This window comes from Manacus candei, unplaced genomic scaffold (assembly GCF_025592945.1).
Source record: "Manacus candei isolate 608988 ecotype Guabito, Panama unplaced genomic scaffold, ASM2559294v1 h1tg000127l, whole genome shotgun sequence".
NCBI lineage: Eukaryota > Metazoa > Chordata > Aves > Passeriformes > Pipridae > Manacus > Manacus candei.
Window position 1 is genome coordinate 750,185 of NW_026138175.1, and position 21,130 is coordinate 771,314.

At 51.9% G+C, this 21,130-nt stretch overlaps 2 protein-coding genes across 8 annotated transcripts; both read right to left on the minus strand.

Annotated features, from left to right (window-relative positions):
* Positions 1–81: 81 nt before the first annotated feature.
* INPP5B (inositol polyphosphate-5-phosphatase B) lies at positions 82–14,290 on the minus strand. Of its 6 annotated transcripts, none has more exons than XM_051770925.1 (22): positions 13,949–14,290; positions 13,724–13,803; positions 13,220–13,317; positions 12,813–12,842; positions 12,221–12,331; positions 9,496–9,586; positions 8,194–8,364; positions 7,369–7,470; positions 6,872–6,986; positions 6,135–6,251; positions 5,620–5,807; positions 5,017–5,128; positions 4,764–4,873; positions 4,024–4,159; positions 3,412–3,522; positions 2,669–2,831; positions 2,278–2,513; positions 1,979–2,098; positions 1,529–1,613; positions 1,073–1,200; positions 714–825; positions 82–454 (listed from the first exon to the last, which is right to left on the minus strand). In XM_051770925.1, exons 1-22 carry the CDS (start codon positions 14,003–14,005, stop codon positions 330–332), a joined length of 2,598 nt encoding a protein of 865 aa, XP_051626885.1. In that variant the 5' UTR covers positions 14,006–14,290; the 3' UTR covers positions 82–329. The 6 variants fall into 6 exon arrangements, with proteins under 6 accessions (XP_051626885.1, XP_051626884.1, XP_051626889.1 ...); XM_051770924.1 differs by having other exon boundaries at positions 83–454; positions 9,496–9,589; XM_051770929.1 differs by lacking the exons at positions 12,221–12,331; positions 12,813–12,842; positions 13,220–13,317; positions 13,724–13,803; positions 13,949–14,290 and adding an exon at positions 12,044–12,194 and having other exon boundaries at positions 86–454; positions 9,496–9,589.
* A 918-nt stretch (positions 14,291–15,208) lies between these two features.
* Positions 15,209–21,044, minus strand: LOC127462377 (uncharacterized). Of its 2 annotated transcripts, none has more exons than XM_051770935.1 (10): positions 20,753–21,044; positions 19,691–20,460; positions 19,503–19,566; positions 19,192–19,251; positions 18,052–18,743; positions 17,711–17,809; positions 17,369–17,522; positions 17,040–17,107; positions 16,340–16,435; positions 15,209–16,230 (listed from the first exon to the last, which is right to left on the minus strand). In XM_051770935.1, exons 2-10 carry the CDS (start codon positions 19,886–19,888, stop codon positions 15,970–15,972), a joined length of 1,692 nt encoding a protein of 563 aa, XP_051626895.1. In that variant the 5' UTR covers positions 19,889–20,460; positions 20,753–21,044; the 3' UTR covers positions 15,209–15,969. The 2 variants fall into 2 exon arrangements, with proteins under 2 accessions (XP_051626895.1, XP_051626896.1); XM_051770936.1 differs by having other exon boundaries at positions 15,209–15,975; positions 16,075–16,230; positions 19,691–21,044.
* Between the last annotated feature and the right edge of the window lie 86 nt (positions 21,045–21,130).

A 21,130-nucleotide genomic window follows, 5' to 3' on the forward strand; every position in this document is an offset into this window, starting at 1 on the left:
CGCGAGTCACGGCCCACAACGCGGAACGGCTCCAGAGCGTTTTATTTAAATAGTGAGGGCTTAAAAATCCCAAGGTTTCAAACAAGTTAAATAAAATACAGTGTAAATATCAGCTTTTATATTTTTTGCTCGTCTACATACAGCTTATTTAAAAATTTTATATACTTTACAGCATAATCAGGTGTCAAACAGCCTGACCTGTGCCTTCAAAAGCAACAGATTGTATAAAATACTGTGATATCCAAAAAAACAAAAAGCCGGTATAATGTACAAAAAATATTTTTACAGTAATTCGATATCTAAAAATCCAGATTGGCTGCATCTGGAATTCACGGTGAATTGTCTTCTCTCTCGAGGAACTGGCGGATGAACTGCTGGGCTTTCCTCTTCTCGGCTATGTCAGGGGTGGGATGTCCGGGGGGAGGGCGCAGTAACAGGCCCCCAAACACACTGGCTGCAGGGCAAAGCCACACAGAGGCACAGTGAGAGCAGCAGGACATCAGTGGCCATCCCACCAACCTCAGGGTACAGCGCCTGGGCTGGGACAAAGCTCACGGCCCCCCACACCTCTGGGTCACTTCCCCGCTTTTCTAGGTTCCTGGTTTTTTTCTATGGACTATTTGAAGCTTCAAAGCAGTGTAGACCACGACTGCACTCAGGTGGGAAATGTTCTATCACCCTCCTGAACAGAGAGGTTATTGTGATTGCCTTACCAAGAATATTCACATCCAGGTGGTTTTTCCCCGAATTTTTCAGTAGTTCTCGTAGAAATGCCATCAGATATTCAAATACATTTTTATGGCACACTGGCAGGCTAGAGATAATCTGAGGAGGGAAAAACCCAACATTTATATTGCAGACACAGAAATGGCTTCCAGCTTTACCTACTCCAAACACCCCCCTCTGCAAGTGCCAACAGCTCTTCATAACCCAGAAGCACCAGTTCCAGATCCTTTCTATGACCAGATGACTGAGTTACTGAGAGCAAAACCCTGTGAGTGGTGTGACAGAGGCCAGTTTGCCTCCCCTCCTTCTGGAATCTGAGCCAGTCCCACAGGGAAGCTGGCCATACCTGGCTGCTCAGCCAGTAGCTGCTGGCACTCTCCAGGCAGGTGCTGTAGAACCTGGAGCAGATGACTGGCTCAGGCAGGCTCTCCAGGAACAGCAGCAGGGCTTCTGCCACTGAGTGGTTGCTGCCCACTGATCCAAACATGGTTAAGGAAGAGGCAAGCACAGCAGGATCTAGGCTGGTCCTATTTCTGCTGAAACATGAACCTTTGCTTAGGTCTCCCCAAACTCCTCCTACTGCTCCCAGCTTTGGGTTAATGCCCTGGACTCCACATGGGGAGCTGCTGCTGTTGGACCCTTGTGAAATTCATCAGCATCACAAGGACCCAGAGGAGGCTTTTGGAGCCACAGGAACTGCAGAGCTCAGCTACCCCAGGGGAGAGGCAGCAATTTAAAAACCTCTCTCAGCTTTGACCACTGCAGCACAGTGAGCCTGCCTGGGCATCACCCAAAAGGATACGGAAGGTATCGTGCATTCCCTTGTCCAAACAGTCTCGGATCTGCTCAAACTCGGATCTGAGGCCTGGCTGCTGAAACAGGTCCTCCTGCAAAGACAACCCTTGGTCAGTCCAAGGAAAATAGAAGGGTTTTGGGTAAATAGAGCATCCTTATAATCTGCCTGAAAAAACTCTCCAAACTGGTGGTTATCACACAAGTCTCACCAAGAGCAGCTCTAGTAAGGCTGTGGCACTGCAGTGAGGGCAGTGCAGGAGGACTCTGCTGATGCCTGCACACACAGAGCACAAGCACCAGCACCAAACAGTGCAACCCAGGGCACCAGGATCACTTATCTCCAAAGGCCTTTGGCCAAACACCCCCAACTCACAGTGATTGCTATTACCAATATCTTCTTCAAAACTCAAAAAACCCAAGCAGCTCATTTTGTGTTTCCAGTACAAACACTGCCAACCTGTTGGGAAGCATTGCGATACAAATGATCCACCATCATCCACAGCTCTTTTGGGATGTCCATAGGCTTTTCAGCTTGAGCAGGATCAGGATCATCACTCTTCTCTAGTGGCATCAGGGTCTGAGGGAAGGCATTGTGGGGAGGGGAGACAAACACACAGCTAGGCAAGTTCTTATTCAGCTCAGTAACAAGACTTCACAAATCTTATACCTGAGAATTGAAACTTGTTAATAACAACAAACAGGCCTCAGTTTTAATGGCTCTTGTGGGTTTGGAAAGGAATCTTGTCTTTAACTCACAAGTCTCCGAATGGATTCTGCTGACATGTCCTGGATCGGTTCCCTCATGTAACACAGAGTATGGATGGGAGACCCAAAGCAACTTGGCAAATAATTGCCTGTTACAGACAGAAAATAATCCTTCCCCCTGTTAAGATGTAAGACCAAGATATCTTCAAGTTTTTCCTCTCCAGAGTTTAAGCAAGTAGCCGTTGATTTATTAACGAACACTTCCAGCTCAACTGTGATCTCAGCATCTGCCAGAAGATGATAAAAAACCCAGACTCAGTTACAACCGGTATTAAACCAGCAGCCTGTCAACAGGCACAGCACTCTCAGAAGAGCAGAGAGAACTAAGCCAGAAGTGGACAATATCAACTCATTAACATGAGGGGAACAAAGAGGAGCTCACCTGAAAGCAGGAAGCCCTTACTGGGATTAGCAATCAGCCACTCCTTGCAGTAGGTTTCTTCATCTGGTTTGCTGATGAATTCGAACTGGCAGGGCACTTGGCCATTGTGTATTGTAAACCTCTCTACCTGCAGCTGCATGTATTTAACATCCTCAAAATGGATCTAGAAACAAACGTCAGTCAACATCATCAGCCATTTCACCTTGCCAAGCCCCAGCAGCAATTCTTGTCCCATGGTTTAATCATTAAGCAGCAAGACACCCAGATTAACCCTTTGCTCCCACATCCCATCTCTTCCAGGACTCCAGAGGATCACCAAATGCTCCCCTCAAATATGAAATCGAGAGTGAGATAGCTGTAGCCTCAAATGTATCCTGGGCTCATCTTTATAGTCCCCAACACACAAAGCAAATGCTGGTCTTTGACCTTCTCCAAATCCTTCAGATTCTACATTTTATGTTTCAAAGAACAAGTCAGAGCAAGGGTCACAAACTACCCTCTTACTTTTTCTCTCTCCACCTCAGGAGTAACACACCCTGCCTTTCAGCCTTGGGCTGTGATCAGAATTTACCAGCATCTAAACAGGAACAAAGATTCCTAGGGCTTGTAAACAGAGAGAAGCTGGAAGTCAAAATATTCTAGGTTTTGGAACCAGACCCCAGGCTCTAGAATCCATCTTCTGCTGCTGGGGTCTGGGGTTGCTCAGTTCCTTCAGGGAGTGCTGGCACATGGCCATGCCCCACCTCTCTGCGGGACAGCGTCACCGAGGGAATGTTGGCGTTCTCCAGCTTATCCAGGGAGCGGACTATTTCCTCAAAGGCTTTTCGATAGAGCTCCTCATTCACAACCTTCACCTGAAAAGGACACACACCGCACCAGCTGCCATCTGCTGTGCCTCTGCAGGACAGCTGGGACACAGCTGGAAACATGGGAAGTGGTTTGATTCTAGCAGCACACTAGAGTATAAAACCCACGTAACGGGCAGAGCCACTTGGAGCAGTAATGCCCCAAGATCTTCTCAGGATCCAACAGTAAAGGACCTTGCCATAACTAACAAGAGCCACTCAGTATCAGATCAGCCTTTTTCTAAGTCTCAGAAAAAAAAAAAAAGGTTTGACAACACACTACTGTGTTCTCAAAGAACACCGACAGATATTCAGGCATTGTCCTGCTTAACTTGAGTATCAGTTACACAGCCCTTGCTCACTATGACCAACAATCCCACCTCTGTATCTGATCCAGCCCACCTTTCAAGCCATTGTTCTCTGGGGGTGCCATAAAAGCAGGAGAGGGAAATCAGCAGGAGAACCTCCCTCCCCACACAGAGGACAAGGGCAGCAGAGTTATTTCCTTACCCCAATATCGAACACGGAGCTGACTGGCTTGTGGTCACTGAGCTTCAGGGCCATGTGGCTGCGATAGCTCAGCTGGGCAACGTTCTGCCCTTTCCAGAGGATGCGATCACACCACGCTGGAACACGACACTTCTCACTGAAACAGAGGGGAAGATCACAGTTTCCAGGCACAGTTCAGGTGCAGTAACACTGCTCTCCCAGAGACTCAGGGTTTCCTGCCATGGCCTGGAGCTCATTCTCTATCAAAGTGGTATTTTTAACAGTTTCTTTGAGTAGATATAAAAACTGATTGTCTACTATGAGGTATCTCTAGCTCATGTTTTACTTCCTCCTTCTTCAAAAGTGCAAAATACAATTAACATACAAAGCAATACTCAGATATTTTTGACCATAAGAGCCATGAAAAATAAGAATTCAGGCTCTATGTTTAAAGTTTGCATTTATTTTTTTCACTGACTGCTGCACAGATTTCATTTCTGCACTTGCAGCTGAAGTTCCTGGTTTGGTAGCAGCAGGTGAGCTGCTCTGTGAACTGTGGTTCACATTATGGGAACTGTGGTTCTCACATGCGTTTAGAGAACAGCACAAACACTCCAAGTCAACCCTGGCTGGTCTCACCTGAGCAGGTACAGCAGAGATAAGCAAATAAGAGATCCTGCAATTTTTTTTAGCCGTGTTTTTAATTCCTTCAGAGGTAACACCAGCCATTGGTGGCATCACATCTGAGGCGATCACTGTACCTTGTGTCCCAGTCATCACAGCCAGCATCATACTTGTATGTTGGCTGGAAAGAGATCTCTCCCTCTGTGAAGCCTTCAAAGGCTGCATTTGCCTTCATTTGCCTCTTCAGCTATGAAAGAAGAAAAGACAAAAAGTTTCATTTTAGGTAAGCTCAAGCACAATTCCCACATGTGCTAAAAGGGAGGCCAAGGAGTCGTGCAGTTTGTACTGAGCACCCTCAGCACCGTGTGCAGGCAGGTGAGACATCAGTACCTGGTCATACTGGCAAAGCTCTGGAAATGCTCTCTCCTCTATGAGCTGCTTCACTTGTGCCACATCCAGTTCCTCCAGCCGATAGTTGAGGTCCCCCAGCCACAGGATCACACTGAGAGAGAACATATCCCAGAATGTGCAGAGAGACCTGAGGCTCCCCTGGAGCCCAGCCATGGGTGGCAGCTCCATGGGCTCTCCCCACCACAACCCCCTGGGTGCTGCAGCTGCTCTCACCAGAGACAACAAGAGTGAGCACTTCAAAGAGAAACTACATTTTCTACCTTTGCCATTTTTAATTACTGTTCTGCGTGTTTGTCACTACCCCTTAATAACTGGTGCTGTTACCATTCCACAGTTGGGGAAATCAATGCTGATTACTGCCCCATTCCCACTCCATGCTTCAGAATAAAACAAGGCCTGGGAGAGCATAAGGCAACAAGTAGCCTGTCAGAACCATGAGGGTGAGCACTCTCCAAACCAGGTAAAGCATTTCTGGCCCTTCCAGCTGACATTCAGGTCACTGGGGACCCCTCCTCAACCCCAGCACGTTAAGGTGCTCCCTTGCCACGTGCCATGATTCCCAAAGCCAGATGGGAAGCATACTCGTGTTTGCCAATAGTGAGAGGGGGCAGATTTGGGTCTGACTGGCAAAACTGCATTCGAGAGCAGATGTCTTTGAAGTCCTGGTTCCTCCGCTCATATTCCTCCGTGTGAGCTGCGAGGTGAGAATTCACAATGCACACGCTGGTGTTATGGAACTTAAACCTGATGGCAACACCACCTTTGTTACCCTGAAAGACAAAGACACTGGTCAGAAGCTTCTACACCGCAGATGAATCCACAAATGAGTTACTGGCAGTGCACAAGCCAGAAGACTTTGAGACAGGCTGTTTAATTCCAGAGGAAGGAAATGGCTGAAAATGCCAATCAGTGATTACTGCTTTGAGCACTGGCAAGCACATGGCAATTCCCTCTCACAGTGCCCTGAGCTGGCACAGGGATAGGGTTATCTGCTTCTAAAGGCAGCCACAGCCTTTAGCTGGAGGTACAACCATGGCATCCAAGGAGAGGGGCTCTTCCAAATCTCACCCCCTCTTGTGCACAGTTGCCATTCTTACCATCCTCCCCATGATTCCAGTTCCCACAGTCTCAATTTCCACCTCAGAGATGTTCAGAGCAAGGTCTGCCTTCACGTACAAGAGGAGCATAATTCCCACCAGCCGCACAAGCTTCACCTGAAAAACAGACCCTAGTCCATTAAATGTTGGAATGGAAGAGGTTTGCTGAGAGAAGGCACATTGCTCCCCATCCGTAACATGGGTCACCAAGAAGAGAGTTCCAGGTCCATTCAATGCACCAGCTGGGCTCACAGGACACAGACCCCCAGCAGCACAGCCCAGGAAGGGGTCAGGGAGCAATATCCCAGTACAGGAAGCCCAAAGCAGGAGTCTCAGCACAAGGATAAGCACATGAAAGGAGCTTCCCTTCAACAACAGAGATAAGAGAGGAAGCAGATCTAAGGAGCAGGAGCCAAAACAAGCAGTATTCCTCCCAAAATACCTTCACAACTCATTCCACCATGCATTGTGGAGACAGACGTGGAAGAAGCTACGGAATTCCCTGTTCTCCTCCCCCAAGACAGCAGGAGCTCCCTTTATGTGGGGAAGCCTGGCTCTGGTCTGTGTCCTGCCCCTGCCTCAGCACCTGCACAGCAACACTACCTATGGCACCTGCAGAGCCTGCAGACCATGAGCCTCTGGAAGACACAGCCATTGAGAATGAGAGAAAGCAAAGGGAAAAGAGGCCTAAGTGGAAAATGAGTCCACACTCAAACCTCCCCAAAAGCCACATTTACCTTTGCATATTTGGCATCTGGGTGAAGACTATCAGTTACAGCTTTAAACCATTCTTCTTCCTTCGGTGTGTCATTGAAAAAGAAGGCTTCTTTAGTCAGATCAAGCTCCTGGAAACTGTGTTAGAGGAAGGAACTCATGGATGCATGCACTTGTTTATAACTCTCCAGTTCTTTCCTCTGGGAAAGAACTAAATCAATTTACACTCAATTTATAACTGAAAACTCCAATTCAGTTATGCTGACTGTAGAGGTATGTTAAATGTAAAGCTTAATTACTGTCATATTACATCAAATAGCACTAAGGACTTTGTAACACTGAGAGGCCAAACCCTACCAGACCAACAGCCCTTTCTGGCTGTGCACACACCCGCCCCGGAGCTGTGCAATGCACCATAGCAGTGCCAACATCCCTGTGGTGTCCTGGCAGAACTCCCCTCTGTGACTGATCCACCAGCACAGCCCAGGTTTGGGACAATGGGCCAGGGAGAGACACTCACCCCACGCAGTAAATGTCTGGAGGCTCAGCATCACAGCTCAGCCAGGGCTGGAGGCTCTCCGTGGGCGACTGACCATTCACGTTGTATGTCCCGACAAAAACCCTGCAAAGACAGTGACTGAATCCAGAGCCACAAACTGCAGAGCACAGGAAATACCACTGCTATCAGCCAAGTACTTATGGGTACCTAGAACTAACGCATTTCCAGGGGAAATTAAGAAACTGTGACAAAGTTTAAATCCCTAAAATGATTTAACAACAGCAGCATCTTTACAGACACGTTTTACGGAAGGGCACACATTGTATACACAGATACACAGTATTAAAGAAAAAAATAAAAATAAACTGGAGCTGTGCAGTAGCAGTTTGAAATGATAAATTCACAGAATGAGATGCATAAAACGATTTCAAACACAGTAATGTTTTGGTCCTATTTATATATTTTATCCAAGATCTTTCTTATGAGCTTATTGGAACAATTACATGGATAAGTAGTGGACAGAAGTGGAGAGGGAGAAGGCTGAAGTGCACAGAGCTGATGCATTTCCAGACACTGTCTGAAATAAGCACAGAAAAAAGTGATTTCAAGAAGGCCATTTTCTCCACAAGAACCATGAGGCAAGCCTTGACAAAGACATGAATGAAATTCTGCTCTGCTAATGCATAAATGAGGAAAGAAAACTATTCTGGAAGGTATGGATCATACTTTTGTACAGAGTTTCCTGTTTGCAGGGACACAGGATGAAATAATGGACATGAGTTATTCTGACAGACTGTGCTAACTTACAACCCACAAAAATAAATTCTTCTCAGGAATGATCATCACCTGTAGTTCTGGATGTGTGTGTAGGAATCCTCCATTTGTGCAAGCTGAGATTTAACAATAGTATCTCTTAGTCCAAACTTTGGTTCTGATATGATCGAGGCCTTGTTCGAAGCCATGAGGTGGGAAGGCCGGACTTGTTCAGTTCTCACTTCAGGCTTGAGTTTATTTTGCCTGTGAATGAAAGCAAAACTGCAGATGAAGCCCAGGCTATCCACACACCTTAACTAACTTATTTCTGCCACCGAGACCTTGATTCACATTTTTCTGTCTGTTCACTAAAGACAGATAATATTTGAGATAAGCCGAGAAGACTGAAATGAGCATTTCTTAGCAAGGTTCAGATCTCGAGAGGAAACCAGTTTAACTAACTGAAATAACAAATGGTTTTCACTATTCTGGTTCAGCCTGTCAATGCAGAGCAGGCCTTACTCACACTTGGATATTGATACAAAAACTGTACACTTTCCCTGCTTATTGTAGCAAGGAGATGGAAATCTCATTTCCTGGTGCCTCTGCTCAGCCCTTCTGACCTCAGCTGGAGAATGAAGAACTGTGTTTGTTTAAAAAGCCTTCTGTGGAAAACTTCCAGCTCTGCCCAGAGTGGGTGGGGGTAGAGGTGGTTTGACTTTGTGTCTCCTGGCTCTGAAACTCCTTTTGCAACAACAATAATGCCACAGCTTGGGAGTTCCCACCAGCAAGTGGACAGCATAAATTTAAGGTCAGAACCTGCACACCAGTGCCAAGGACAGCACACAGACAGACTCTGAAGGATATGCAGCAGGGTCCACAAAGTCCTGGGAACTGGAAAATGAAACTGTAACTAAGAGTGTATCTATGAGACACAGTGGCCCTAAGCCAAAGTTCTCTGAATTCAAAACAAGCAATGCTAGCAGGTCCTGTCCCACTCAACAGCCAAAGTATGCCCAAGTAGGGGACTGGCAGGGCTGTCTCTGAGGGACTGGGATGAAAGTTCCACTAACGTTTTGACAGCATGCTTATGCTGAACTTTTTTCTCTCTTAAATCTGCAGATTCTCATCTCAAAAAGTTGCCAACTTCCACTCTAGACCCCCCTCCTCTGTGCACTGACCCACCACAGCTGATGGAACTGGTAATGCAGCTACACAATTGCAATGTGGGGGTGCAGAGCTCACCCGCTGGCCCTACACAGAGACCCTCTGAGGAGGGAGGCACGGCTAACCTGGCACAGAAACGTGGCCTCCACCATCACTCCTCACTCGACCTTGCCCAAAGAGCTGATGTGCACAGCTCCCTTCAGCTGCACACCACGCAAGACCTCCTACCTGGGAGAGCTTCTGTCGGTGGTGTTGTGGCTGCAGCTCTCACTGAATGCAGCCTTTTTTCCATTCTGTTTGATACCTTCAGAGCCAACCACTTCTGGAAAAAAAAACACACAAAGTTTCACTTTAAACACAAAGTGTTCTTCAGTTTATCAACACGATTACACAAACACTGGCAAAAATCTGTGGGCAGAACATAATTTAGATTTGTGTGGAAAAACAAAGAGCCCTGCAGTTTCTCCTTCAGTTATCTGAGAGTTTTAGCTTACTTTGACCCAACTGTTCTGTGATGATGCAGCTTCCCTTGCAGAGGAAGAACTCACAGAAGCCACAGAGAGCAGCAGAACTGCTGTCTGCTATGGGAGTGCTTGCTGCTGGCTGTCCCTTACACAGCTAAGCCAAAGCAGAACTTAGCAGCACAAAATCTAGGGCTTTACCCTGGGAATCTGAAAAATGTATGTTAATAACAGATTTTTCCTTTCTGAAGCAAGACAGGAAGTACAAAGCAAGGAATAAAAAGGGGAAACAAACAAACAAACAAACAAACATCACAGTACCCTTTAAAGGGTTTCTACCTGTCTGCAAATACCCAGCAAGGCACAGGCTTTTCCCCCCTTGAGGCTGGGCAGTACAGTCACCCCACAGACCCACTGAACCTCAGCAGAAACATCTGCCTTAATGCAAACTGCACACTCCTAAAACAGTAACAGGGCTGCTACCACACAAATCTAACTCACCACAGGTGTGACATGAACCACATCACACTGCCTTAGCAAAATCTGACCAGTCTTTCAGCTTTTTGTTTCAGTTACAACATTCTGCTCCTACAAGTGACAAAATAACAAAGAGGATTCTAGGGGTGAGTCTCTGCGTTTAAGATGCACAAACAGCAATCTTAAGATCATGCTCCTTAGCACACAAATCTAATGGTGATGTAGAAATCGTTAAGATTGTCAGATTTTAGGCATTCAGCTGAGCTTCTCCTTCAAAGCACAACCCAGAAAAATTTAAGATGTTATTGCTGTCATAGAACATTCTGCAGGACAAAAGCACAAACCAGAAATAGAACTTGCAGTACTTCACCCAGGCTCTCAGGACATAAACCAGCTAGCAAGAGGTGGCCAAGTTCTCAGCCTGAAAAACCTCTCCTGCCCAAGAACCCTCTGAGAATAGACTGTGTAAGAGGATTTATCAGAGCTTGATGCAGAAGAGCACATGACTCAAGCCTTGCTGCAGATCACACAGCTCAAGTCACGCAGCATTGACCAGGAGCACACGGAGATGCCCTGGGGACTGTGGGCCTGGGGAGCTGGGACACAGCTCAAGCTCCATGGGCCTTGAGCTCTCAGTCAGTGCTCCTTGAACCTCTGCAAGCTCTCCCCGTAACGACCATGCAACATCCCTTGAGAGTGACAGGAACCAACCTGAACTTTCAACTCAGTGGACAATGGTTACTTTTGTGCCAGGAACAGAGCAGAATCCCAGGCCTTATTACCCATATGGGATGATGCCACTCAGCAGCATGCAGAAGGCATTAGTGCAGAATGGAAAGACGTGTGAGCCTGCTGCTGACACAGCTGCTACACAGTCACATATGATACCTTCCATTGTAACCTCATGGGTGGAAATCAGCTTTAGGTAGGATTCTCCTAAGAAAGAGATTAGCCTTAGAAAAGGGCTATTTCCTTTAAATAAATGTGTATCTAGCCACAGATTGCTGTAGTCAGAGGTATCTTCAGAGGGTAGCACTCTGAAGTGGAATAATGACCTTGTTCATTAATTGAACTGAGCACAGAAATGCAGAGCTATGTGCAGAGGTTACAGCAGGTCTCGGACAGGAATTGCAGTTAAATGATATTTAAGCAGTAATAAAGGCATTCCTGTTAAGAATGTGCAGTGACATTATAGTATACTGCTTTACAGCAAAAAAATGTATCATATCTTCTGGATAAGGCAGGATCCATGCTTAGTGTCCAAAGGGGAGAATTAAATTAGTCTTCATGCAGAGAGGTGCCCAGCCTAAACGAAGCAGCATGCAGCAGACACAGCAACACTCAGGTTTTGAATCCCGCACTGACTTCCAGGAATTGCTTTAGCTCGGAATCTTCTCACACGTGCACTCTGCAAAGCGGGAAAGGGCCCCGGGCGCGGCGGGGCCCGTCCCCACCGGCGGAGCCGAGCCGGGCACAGGGACCGGGTCGCGAATCCGCCGGAGCCTCGGCGGCGGCTCCGCGCCCGCGGCGGAACTGACCTGCCCCGGGGGCAGCGGGAGCCGAGCCTGGCGCTGCCCCTCCGCCTCCCGCCCCCGGCCCCGGCCCGCCGCCCCGGACAGACGCCGGCGGGGCAGCGCGGCCCCCCCGCCCGCCCCGGCGGGTCCCCGCTCACCTCGGCGGGGCCGCCCGCCCGCGGACATCGCCGCAGCTCGGCGCCGCCGGCCCTTAGCTCGGCCCCGGCCCGGCCCCAGCGCCCGCCCCGGCCCGCCCCGGCCCGCCCCCGGGAGCCCGTTCGGCTGGCACAGAGCACCCGCCTCTGCCCGCAAAAAAACACCGACCGTCGCTGCCGAGCCGTCCGACGGCGGGGAACCGTCACGGGGAAGGGGTGAGCGCTGAGCGAGGTTCAGCACAGAGAGGCCAACGCTGCTCTCGCACACGCAGAAGAGACGAACAAACGCAACATTCCTGCCCCGCCGGACCCTCCCCCGTCCCAGCCGCACCCGCAGAGCTCGTACCTGGGCTGCACCTGCTGAGCTCCTGCAGGAACGTGCGCGTGTGGGAGCCGAAGGGCAGCCGCACGGTCAGCCGGTCCTCTGCTGAGCTCATCTGGACAGTCACGTCAGAGCCTGAGGACATCAGGAGAAAGAGCTCCTGTGGGTCGTGCTGCCAAGCCTTCAGAAACCGAGCGTTTCTCCACTCTACACTGGTGGATGCACACGTGCACGCAGCCTTCGGCAACATCTCCCCATGATGCCTTAACGTGTTCCTTTCCAACATTTTACATGAGAATGCCATTTAAAAATATAAAGACGACCATTTATAATAATTTTTATTCTGCTCATTCAGTGACAATAATTAATCTTCCAGCAGCAGTTTAAAAGCGTTTAGAAAAATCATTCCCTTGGTTGAATGGGGCTGACAATGCTTGTTAGCACTAAGTAACCGTGGCCAGCAGCACGGCAAGTGCCCCAAGAGGAGCAGGACACAAATCCCCGCCCTGGCAAGCCCCCCCAGGACAAGAGCCCCCAGTCCTGCCTCACTGTTTGCAGCTGGCACAGGGCCCAGAGTGCCTGTAACACAGGTACTAAAAACAAGCACAGAACTCACCAATGATGTGACGGTCACTGTCAAGTACAACTGCAAAAGTAAAACAAAGTTCAGTTGAAAGCTAAGCAACAGATTTGTAGACTGTGCTGATACTTTGAGGTCAGGGAGCTCAGCAAGTTCCTCCAGCCCCAAACACTCCTGGCAGGAAGAGAGCCAGCAGAGCAAACCTGCCAGGCAGGGGCTGTGGCTGGGGCCCGGTGGGACACGGGTGCTCTGAACCTTGAACAGCCCTGCCAGCAATGCCATGTGACACAGGGCAAGTGTCACCAGGGATTACAAACTAAAGAAGAAATGTGAAGGCAGAATAGATTCCAAACTTAAGGAAGTAGAACAACAGAGTATGGACTCCAAACCCCTCCATCCTTTTCTTTGGAGGTGGCCACTGAGCCACCACAGTGTGTCAGTACCTTCTTCCACTGCAAACCCATCTGTGATGGGGATTACTCTCTCCAGCCAGACATCCTCAGCTGTGATGGCCATCCGACGGTGAGTGTACACGTAGATCCTGCAAGCACGGAGCCGACATGGAGGCAAAGACTCCTCAGTTCTGGCGTGTCTGCAGGCACTCACAGACCCCATCCCACCAGCAGCACCTGCTAGCGTAGCCTCATGCAAACCCCAAAGTAACTTCTCAACCATGTACCACCCGCCTGCTCATCCCATCACTTAAATAAGGTGTTCACATTACTGGCAGAGCAGAGCAGAGCAGCTCCTCGGCCTGGGGTTTCTTACTGACCACCCGTAACATCAAGGCATCGTGCCTTCAAACCGCTGCCCTACGGGACCGCCCCCGGGTGGAAAGCCCTTGGGATGGGAGGGGGTTCTCAGGCGGCCCCCGAGGCTCGTGAGGGACCCGCAGAGCTCCCGCGTCTCTGGGATGTTCCCCCCGCCCGCCCCGCTGCGGTACCCACGCGTGCTGCCCGCGGTGCTCCACCAGGCCCAGCAGCCGGCTCTCCGCGCTCTCCCCCGCAGACAGGAGGCCCTGCACCGCCTGCGGCCGCGGGTCAAGGAACGGCAGGACAGCGGCAGGGAGCGGGGACAGCGCCAGAGGGCGGCGGCGACAAACCGGAGGGAGCAGGGAGAGGGGGCCCCCCGCCCCGCACGGCTCCGCGCCACCGGGGCCCGTCAAAGGATACGATCCGGCAGGTCTCGCCCCCCGCCAGGCTCTCCTGGATGGCGACCGACTGGTCCATCTCCGTCCCGGCAGCGGACGGCGCTCCCCGGGGCCGGGACTCGGCGGCTCCCGCGGCGGCGGCTGCGCGCTCAGTGAGGCTGTCGCGACACGATGCGACACGATGCGACACGACACGACACGACACGACACGACACGGCGCCCCCGGACTCCCCCCCAGCCGGGGCCGGGGCCGCTCCGTTATCGCTCCGCGCTGGGACCGGCCGCGGGCGGGGCTCGGAGCCGCCGGAAATAACGGGGCGGGAGGGGTCGCGGCCGGGCCGGACGGCGGCCGAGCGGACAGGCACGGGGGATGCGAACGGCGGGAGGCACGGCCTGCGGCTGCCCCTCCCGGCAGGACGGGGAGGGGGAGAGAAAGGAGCTCTGGGATTGGCAGACGTGGAAAAAGTTAATTTCCAAGGCAAATCCCGAGATGCCCTTTTTTAAGTAGCAGCTTGAATTATTTTTTGTTGAATTTCAAGACAACCCAGCACAGGAGCCAACTTCTAAGCTGCCGGGTTATTATGCAAATAAATTAGTACAGAGTGTGGGAGCAGATGCTATAAAATGTCACCAGTCTGTTGTACTGTAAAGACAGAGCTTGGCTGAAATCAGCCCCTTGCACAGATATAGGGGATGTAGGTCCAGAGACAGAAAATCCGAGTGGTCTTTATCAGTGACAGCTCTGCAGCTGTCCATAATGGACAAGAGAACAGTCTGACATAGCTGCTGTAAACACCAAACCTTCCAAGAAACAGGGTGCTGGGGGATGTTTTTGAGATAGAAGAACCCTAGTTTTCAGACTGTTTTCACTTGCCATGGGTACACTGACATTGTGGCCTGAAGCAAACTAAAACCACGCCCTGTGGTTTTGCCACACCAGAAGAGGAGCTGTAACATAGGAAGGGCCAGCTGTGGTACCGTGAGGCGTTTTCCATCCAGCCCCACATCCGCTTCGGCCACTGCTCGGGCGGTAGCACCGCGCCAGGGCTGGCAGTGACCATCGGGGCTGGCAGTGACCGTCGGGGCTGGCAGTGCCTGTCGGGGCTGGCAGTGACCGTCGGGGCTGGCAGTGACCGTCGGGGCTGGCAGTGCAGAGCCTTCCTGCTGGGAGAGCACACAAGGCTCCCGAGGGCCCAAACTGCCCAGCCCAGCCCTCCTGCCCTCCCACACGTCACACCGTGCTCAGCCACACTCAAAACACCAGCACAGACCAGAGGGCTGATACACAGACTTTAATATTTTGCAATCTTTTCTCTAAGGAGCCAGCAGCAGCAGAGGAGAGTGGTTGCAGGGGACAGCGCCATGCATGTGTGCACAACTGGCAGCACCTTGACTCCAGGGAATTCTGCCCAACCAGCTCTGCACCAGCTCTGTGTGCTGGAAAAACAGGCTGGGGAAGCACTGGGGGTGTTCATGTCACAGGCTCACATCTGGGCTCTGCCTTTAGCAACAGAGAACCACAGATGTGAAAAAGGATCATCTAAAACATGAGACACTTTTAGAGTAATCCCATTTTCCTGCCTAGGACTTGGAGACAAAACATGGAGTTACCATTTTACCCATCCAGGCAAGAGGCATTTCATTGCCAGAGCAGTTCAGAACTAAACTGCTCAGAACTAAACAGGTCACAGGGGGTCCAGGGAGGCTGCACCACAAGCAGGTCAATGACTAGAGGAGCCCCTGTGCCTTCAGTCAAGGCAGAATTTTCTGATTTTTAAGGAGGCCTAACACCTCGTTCCTGGTCCCTCATTCCAGCAGCACGGAGGCACACACTGCACAGCTCTCAAGATCCACAATTAGTTTGTGGGTCTCTCAGGCCTACAGGATTTGGGTGGGGCAGGGCAGAATCCCTCCTGTAGCTTTCTGAGGGATGTGACAGGGAGTGTTTGATAGTGGCCTTGGCTGAAGTCAGCAACAGGATCCTACTGAGCGCTGTGGAGCTCTGCTGCAGGAGGGCAGGCTGTGGAGCATCCCGACGGCTGCCTACCCCTGGAGGGAAGTGAAAGCCCTGTAATTCAGAAGAAGGACCACACCACATGCCATGACCTTCAAGAGTGGGGCCAGTGTCACCTGCCCAGCGCTACTGACATGAATTTTGCCATCCAGTTTCAGACAGCTGGCTTTCGGGGTGGCTGGGCAGCATTCCTGGTAACAGGCAGCCTTCATCCCACTGGCACAGACTGGTTTGGCAGCCTTGCAGGCTTTGCTACATCCTGCCATGTAATTCAAGCCCGTCCTCTTCATCTGGAAGGAAGAGAGACACATTAGGGATCATGTCAAGCCTTTGGTACTCGCATTACAGGAACACAATGGCAGATCTGGGGCTGTCCTGCTTTGCAGCCCGAGGCCTTACCTCACAGAAGTCCTGCCCCAAGATGCATCTAGCAACGGTCTTCCTGCCTTTGAAACACCCATCCCCGTGACAAGAGAATGCTGTGCACACTTTCCCCTACAACAAAGGACCAGGGGAGACACCATATATCCATCAGACTCTCACTGCATTTCAGTCAGCCCTTCGCTCCTGAGGGCTCCTCTCCCACCCCCCTCTGTTCTTCATTATTTGTGCTGTATCAGGCATTTTAGATCCAGAGAAAAAAGACTATCAGTGGCCCATCTGAAACCAAAGGAAACTACTGAAACACTAGTAGAGCAAACATGTTTCAAGCCTCCTTTTCCTTCCTCTTAACAGGGCTCTGCAAAGATAAGCACTTTCCCCTCCACTAGACTCAGGAAAGGGCTGCAGAGTTCGGTGGGTCCTGTGCTCTCCCTGCAGCTGCAGGAAGGCTCAGCCATGCAATCAAGTCAAACTGCCTGAGCTGATGAAGTGCTGGGCTGGGGATAAGGCCCGATGGACAGGGCTCCTTAACGACTCTTTACTTCCAATGCCCATTTACGATTTGTTCCCCTTCCAGAGGCAGATTTTGACCTCATAAAGCAGATGTAGGAGGGACCTTTCCCTGTTTCCTGCTCAGGTGGGAGCTCAGCTGTCCCAGCAGCCACAGCCCCCAGAGAGCCCCAGGAGCTGCAGCAGCCTCTGCCCCGGTAGTACCTACGTTTTGGGGGGGAGGTCGGTGGGTGGTGTTGGTGGTCCTGGGTGGAGCAGTGGTGGGTGGCAGGTCACCTGCAGACACACAAAGAGCCCTGTGAGGCTGCACCCAGCACACAGCCCACACAGGGCCCTCCACAGCAACACAGGGACAGATTCCCCAGTGCAGCTCATGCTGCGGCCAGAGCTGGTGGGACCACCCTGTCCCTCACCCAGCTCCAAGGACAGAGCGAGCCCCAGGGCAGAAGAGACACAGCGATGTAGCCACAGCCCCTCTGCAATGGGCTCTGCCCACCCGTGTCCCTCCTGTGCCGCAGAGCAAAGCTCGGCTGTTACCGTAGGTGCTGGCGTTGAGCTGCAGGCACAGTGGGGTGGCACAGCACTCCAGGGCACATTGCTGCCTGCTCTCGCTGCCGTTGGTCCTGCACAGCCCCACGCCACACCTGCTGCTGCACCCGGCCGTGTAGTTTGTGCTGGAGAAACGATAAAGCTGCAACAGCAGAGTCAAAGGATGAAATGAGTGTGAAGAAGACCATTACAAAGGAGCAGAAATAACTGACAGATTGCCAGAGAAGGAAGGGAAACAGGAGATGGACACAGACTTAAAAGAGCACTGTAGATTGCTGAGATAAAGAAAGGGAGAGGTTTCCCTATTGCAGCCCCCCTGCATCGCCATACCTCACAGTAAGTCTCATTATGGCAGGTGACTGTTCTGTTGGAATGGGCTTCATCCTGGTAACACCTCTCCCCGGAGCACTGAAAGCTCTGGCAGGTGAGCTGGAGGGAGAACATACCTGGGTGTCACCATGTAGCAAAGCCTCCTTGCACAGCACCACGGGGCTGTCCCCAACCACAGCCTCACTGTCCGGAGGGGCCACCCCCATCTGCCCATAGTGCTCCCCTTCCTCCCCAGGAGATGCTCCCGTGGCACTCTGGCTGTCACGATAGACCAGCTGGGCAAGAGACACTGTAAGGCTGCAATGACCCAGAAATGCCCCTCTTTCCAGTACTTTCCTTACCATTGTCTCTTGTGCACCATTCACAGAGGTGTTGGTGGCCACTGAGGCATTGCCAGTGGAAGCCACCGAAGTGTTGCTGGCAGTGGCCACCACCAAGGCATTCTTGGTGGCCACCTCTGAGGCATTCTTGGTGGCCACCAGTACAGCATCCTTGGTGGTGACCACCACTGCAGCATTCTTGGTGGCCACTGCTCTGGCATTCTTGGTGGCAGCCACCACTGCAGCATTCTTGGTGGCAGCCACCACTGCAGCATTCTTGGTGGCAGCCACCACTGCAGCATTCTTGGTGGCCACCAGTACAGCATCCTTGGTGGTGGCCACTGCTCTGGCATTCTTGGTGGCCACTGCTCTGGCATTCTTGGTGGTGGCCACCACTGTGGCATCCTTGGTGGTGGCTACCACTGTGGCATCCTTGGTGGTGGCCACCACTGCGGCACCCTTGGTGGTGTTCTTAACAGCTGTGGTCACCACTGAGGCATTCTTGGAGGCCACCTCTGAGGCATTCTTGGTGGTAGCCACCACTACAGCATTCTTGGTGACCATTGCTCTGGCATTTTTGGTGGCCACCAGTACGGCATCCTTGGTGGTGTTCTTTACAGCTGTAGTTACCACTGAGGTGTTCTTGGTGGTCGCAGCAACCCACAAGGCTTTCTTGGCAGCCACCATGGTGCCGTTGGCAACTGTGTCGTGCTCTGAAAGACACAAAGTTCCCCTTTGGTGAAGGAAACAAGGAAAAACACCCTCAGCAAGCCCAGTGTCCTGTCCTGAGCCACAGCATGGACCTGTGGGAAGCATCTGTCCAGCTGTGGTTGGGAGGTGGATGGCAGTCAGTGACAAGATGTCCCAAACAGAGGCTGTTTAAAGCTACTGACCGGGCAGCTCAAGAACCAGGTCAGAGCCAGCAGCCCCCTGCAACAGCACTATGGACAGATGTTACAATAGCCTCTCTCCCCCTTCCAGCCATGCTGCCTGGGAAGAACAGGCTTTTCCAGGGGCAAAACCTCAATGAAAGGTTCCTCAGGGCAGCTCTGTCCTACAGAACACAGCTTGGAGGTGAGAGGCACAAAGTCCCCATTGCACCACACTGCCTTTGTCCCACTTCCCACAGGCCCACAGATTTCCCCTGAGTACAGAGCTCACCTGCTGGGGCAAGAGAGTCCTGGAGATGGATGTGCAGAGCCAAGATGCAGAGCAGCAGGCCTGGAATGGAGTGGGGATGGCTGAGACCACCACATCTACTGCCCGCTCTACAGCCCAAAGAGCCTCCCCAGCAGCAAGGCAGCCTTGAAACAGGTGAGCAGGGATACTCCCCACTCTCCCAGAGCCCCAGGGGGCCAGTGGCCACCCCTTGTCCCAGGGAGGCCTCTGGCACAGCCCCAACAGCTGGGGCAGGGACAGACCCAGGATGGGGGATGGACACACTCTCGGTGCTGCACCAGAGCCCCTGTTACCTTGAACGGGCGGGACGAGCCATCGGCGACCGGCCATCGTCATCCACCGCGGCTGCACCCAGACCTGGCAGGAGGACACGGTCAGAGCTGCCCCCCGAGGTGCGGGGCAGACACCCCAGCACAGCTCTGGGCTCCACCTCCAGGGCTCAGCCCCAGTCGCTCCCTCCTGAGAGACTCCCCAGACTCACTGAGGCCGCTGCCGGGGAACGGGAGCCCCGGGGAGCTGCGTGTGCTGTTGGTGTGGCAACAACCCTCCCTGGGCCTCGCAGGCAGCACAGACCTGCAGGCAGCTGCAGGAGCAGGGTGCAGGCTGTCACAGTGACACCTGCTACCACACAACAGTTTGCTGATGCTGCTTCAAGTGAAGATGTGGCCTGGCTCTCCATTCTACTTTCTCTACTTTCATTCCAAATCTTTACCTGTTTCTCTAAGGAAACAGCAGATTTGAATCCAAACAGGCTCCAAAGCCAAGTTCTCCAAGAACTGTAACACTTCCCTCCTGTTTTATGATCTAGGCTGAGTCACCATTCCTCCAGGACCTGGAGTGGCCAAAGCTTGTGCAGAGACCTCCGAGGCCATTCCCTCAGTCACGAGGAAGACAATGCCAGCTGGTGCCTCTCACCTTCCAAACGAGGGCAGCCACCACTCAGACCACCTGTGGACACCCCTACTGAGCCCAGTGCCACTCCAGCCTAGCACCAGGGCAGGCAAGGAACCAACAAGGAACCCACCTGACACGGCCTCATCCCAGGAGAACAACCTTCCCCCGGGGAAGGAGAAGAGCCCACGGCACTGACTCACCTGTCTGCCTGTTCCTGCACCTGCAGCTGCTGCCAGCACTGGAGAACCTCTGAGCAGGTGCTGTGGCACTGGCCCCGCAGCCCAGCCCCACCCCTGCCAGCCACCACCCGGGGGAAGTGTCCCCTGTGGCTCCACAGCAGCAGAGACGCAAATGGCCCTGCACAGCAACAGAGAAAGGGCTTATGAGGCTGGAGATGTCACATGAGCCACCACTGCACCAGAGGGGCTGGGCAGCACAAGGACTGCCACTGTCACGTGTGACACGTGTGGCCTCTGCACGATGGACCTGCAATTCCCGAGGCAGCACGAATCTGTGGGGTATGTACAGGCATCTCCAAGCATGGCACTGGGGGCCAAGGGTGCTGAAGTCACAGCAGTCACCTCTAAATGCATCATCTGTTCCCATCTCCATCCTCCTGCACCACAGAAGGATCTGCACAAGAACCTACCTGGCCCTTCAAGCCAGCAGCAGCATCAGAGAAGCCACTGTCCCCACAGCCCAAGCTGACCCAGCTCACTTGGTGATTCCCTGAAAAAACACAGTGGCTAAAGCTCCCCAGGGAGACAGACCCAAGGTAAAAGCAGCCCTTAAGCCAGGTGAGTTTGTTTTGCAAAGAAGCCCAAAGAAAACCACACACTCACAGCCAGATCTAGAACACCTGTCGGCACACAGTGTCCAAGTCCATGTGCTTCACAGAGTCACCATAAACATTTCCATCAGAGCGGGAGTGAAAGAAAGAGTTGTTTCTGACAGCTCTAACTGTGTAAAAAGCATTTTAAACATGTAATAAAACCTCTTCCTTCCACCACACGAAAGGAGACAAGTC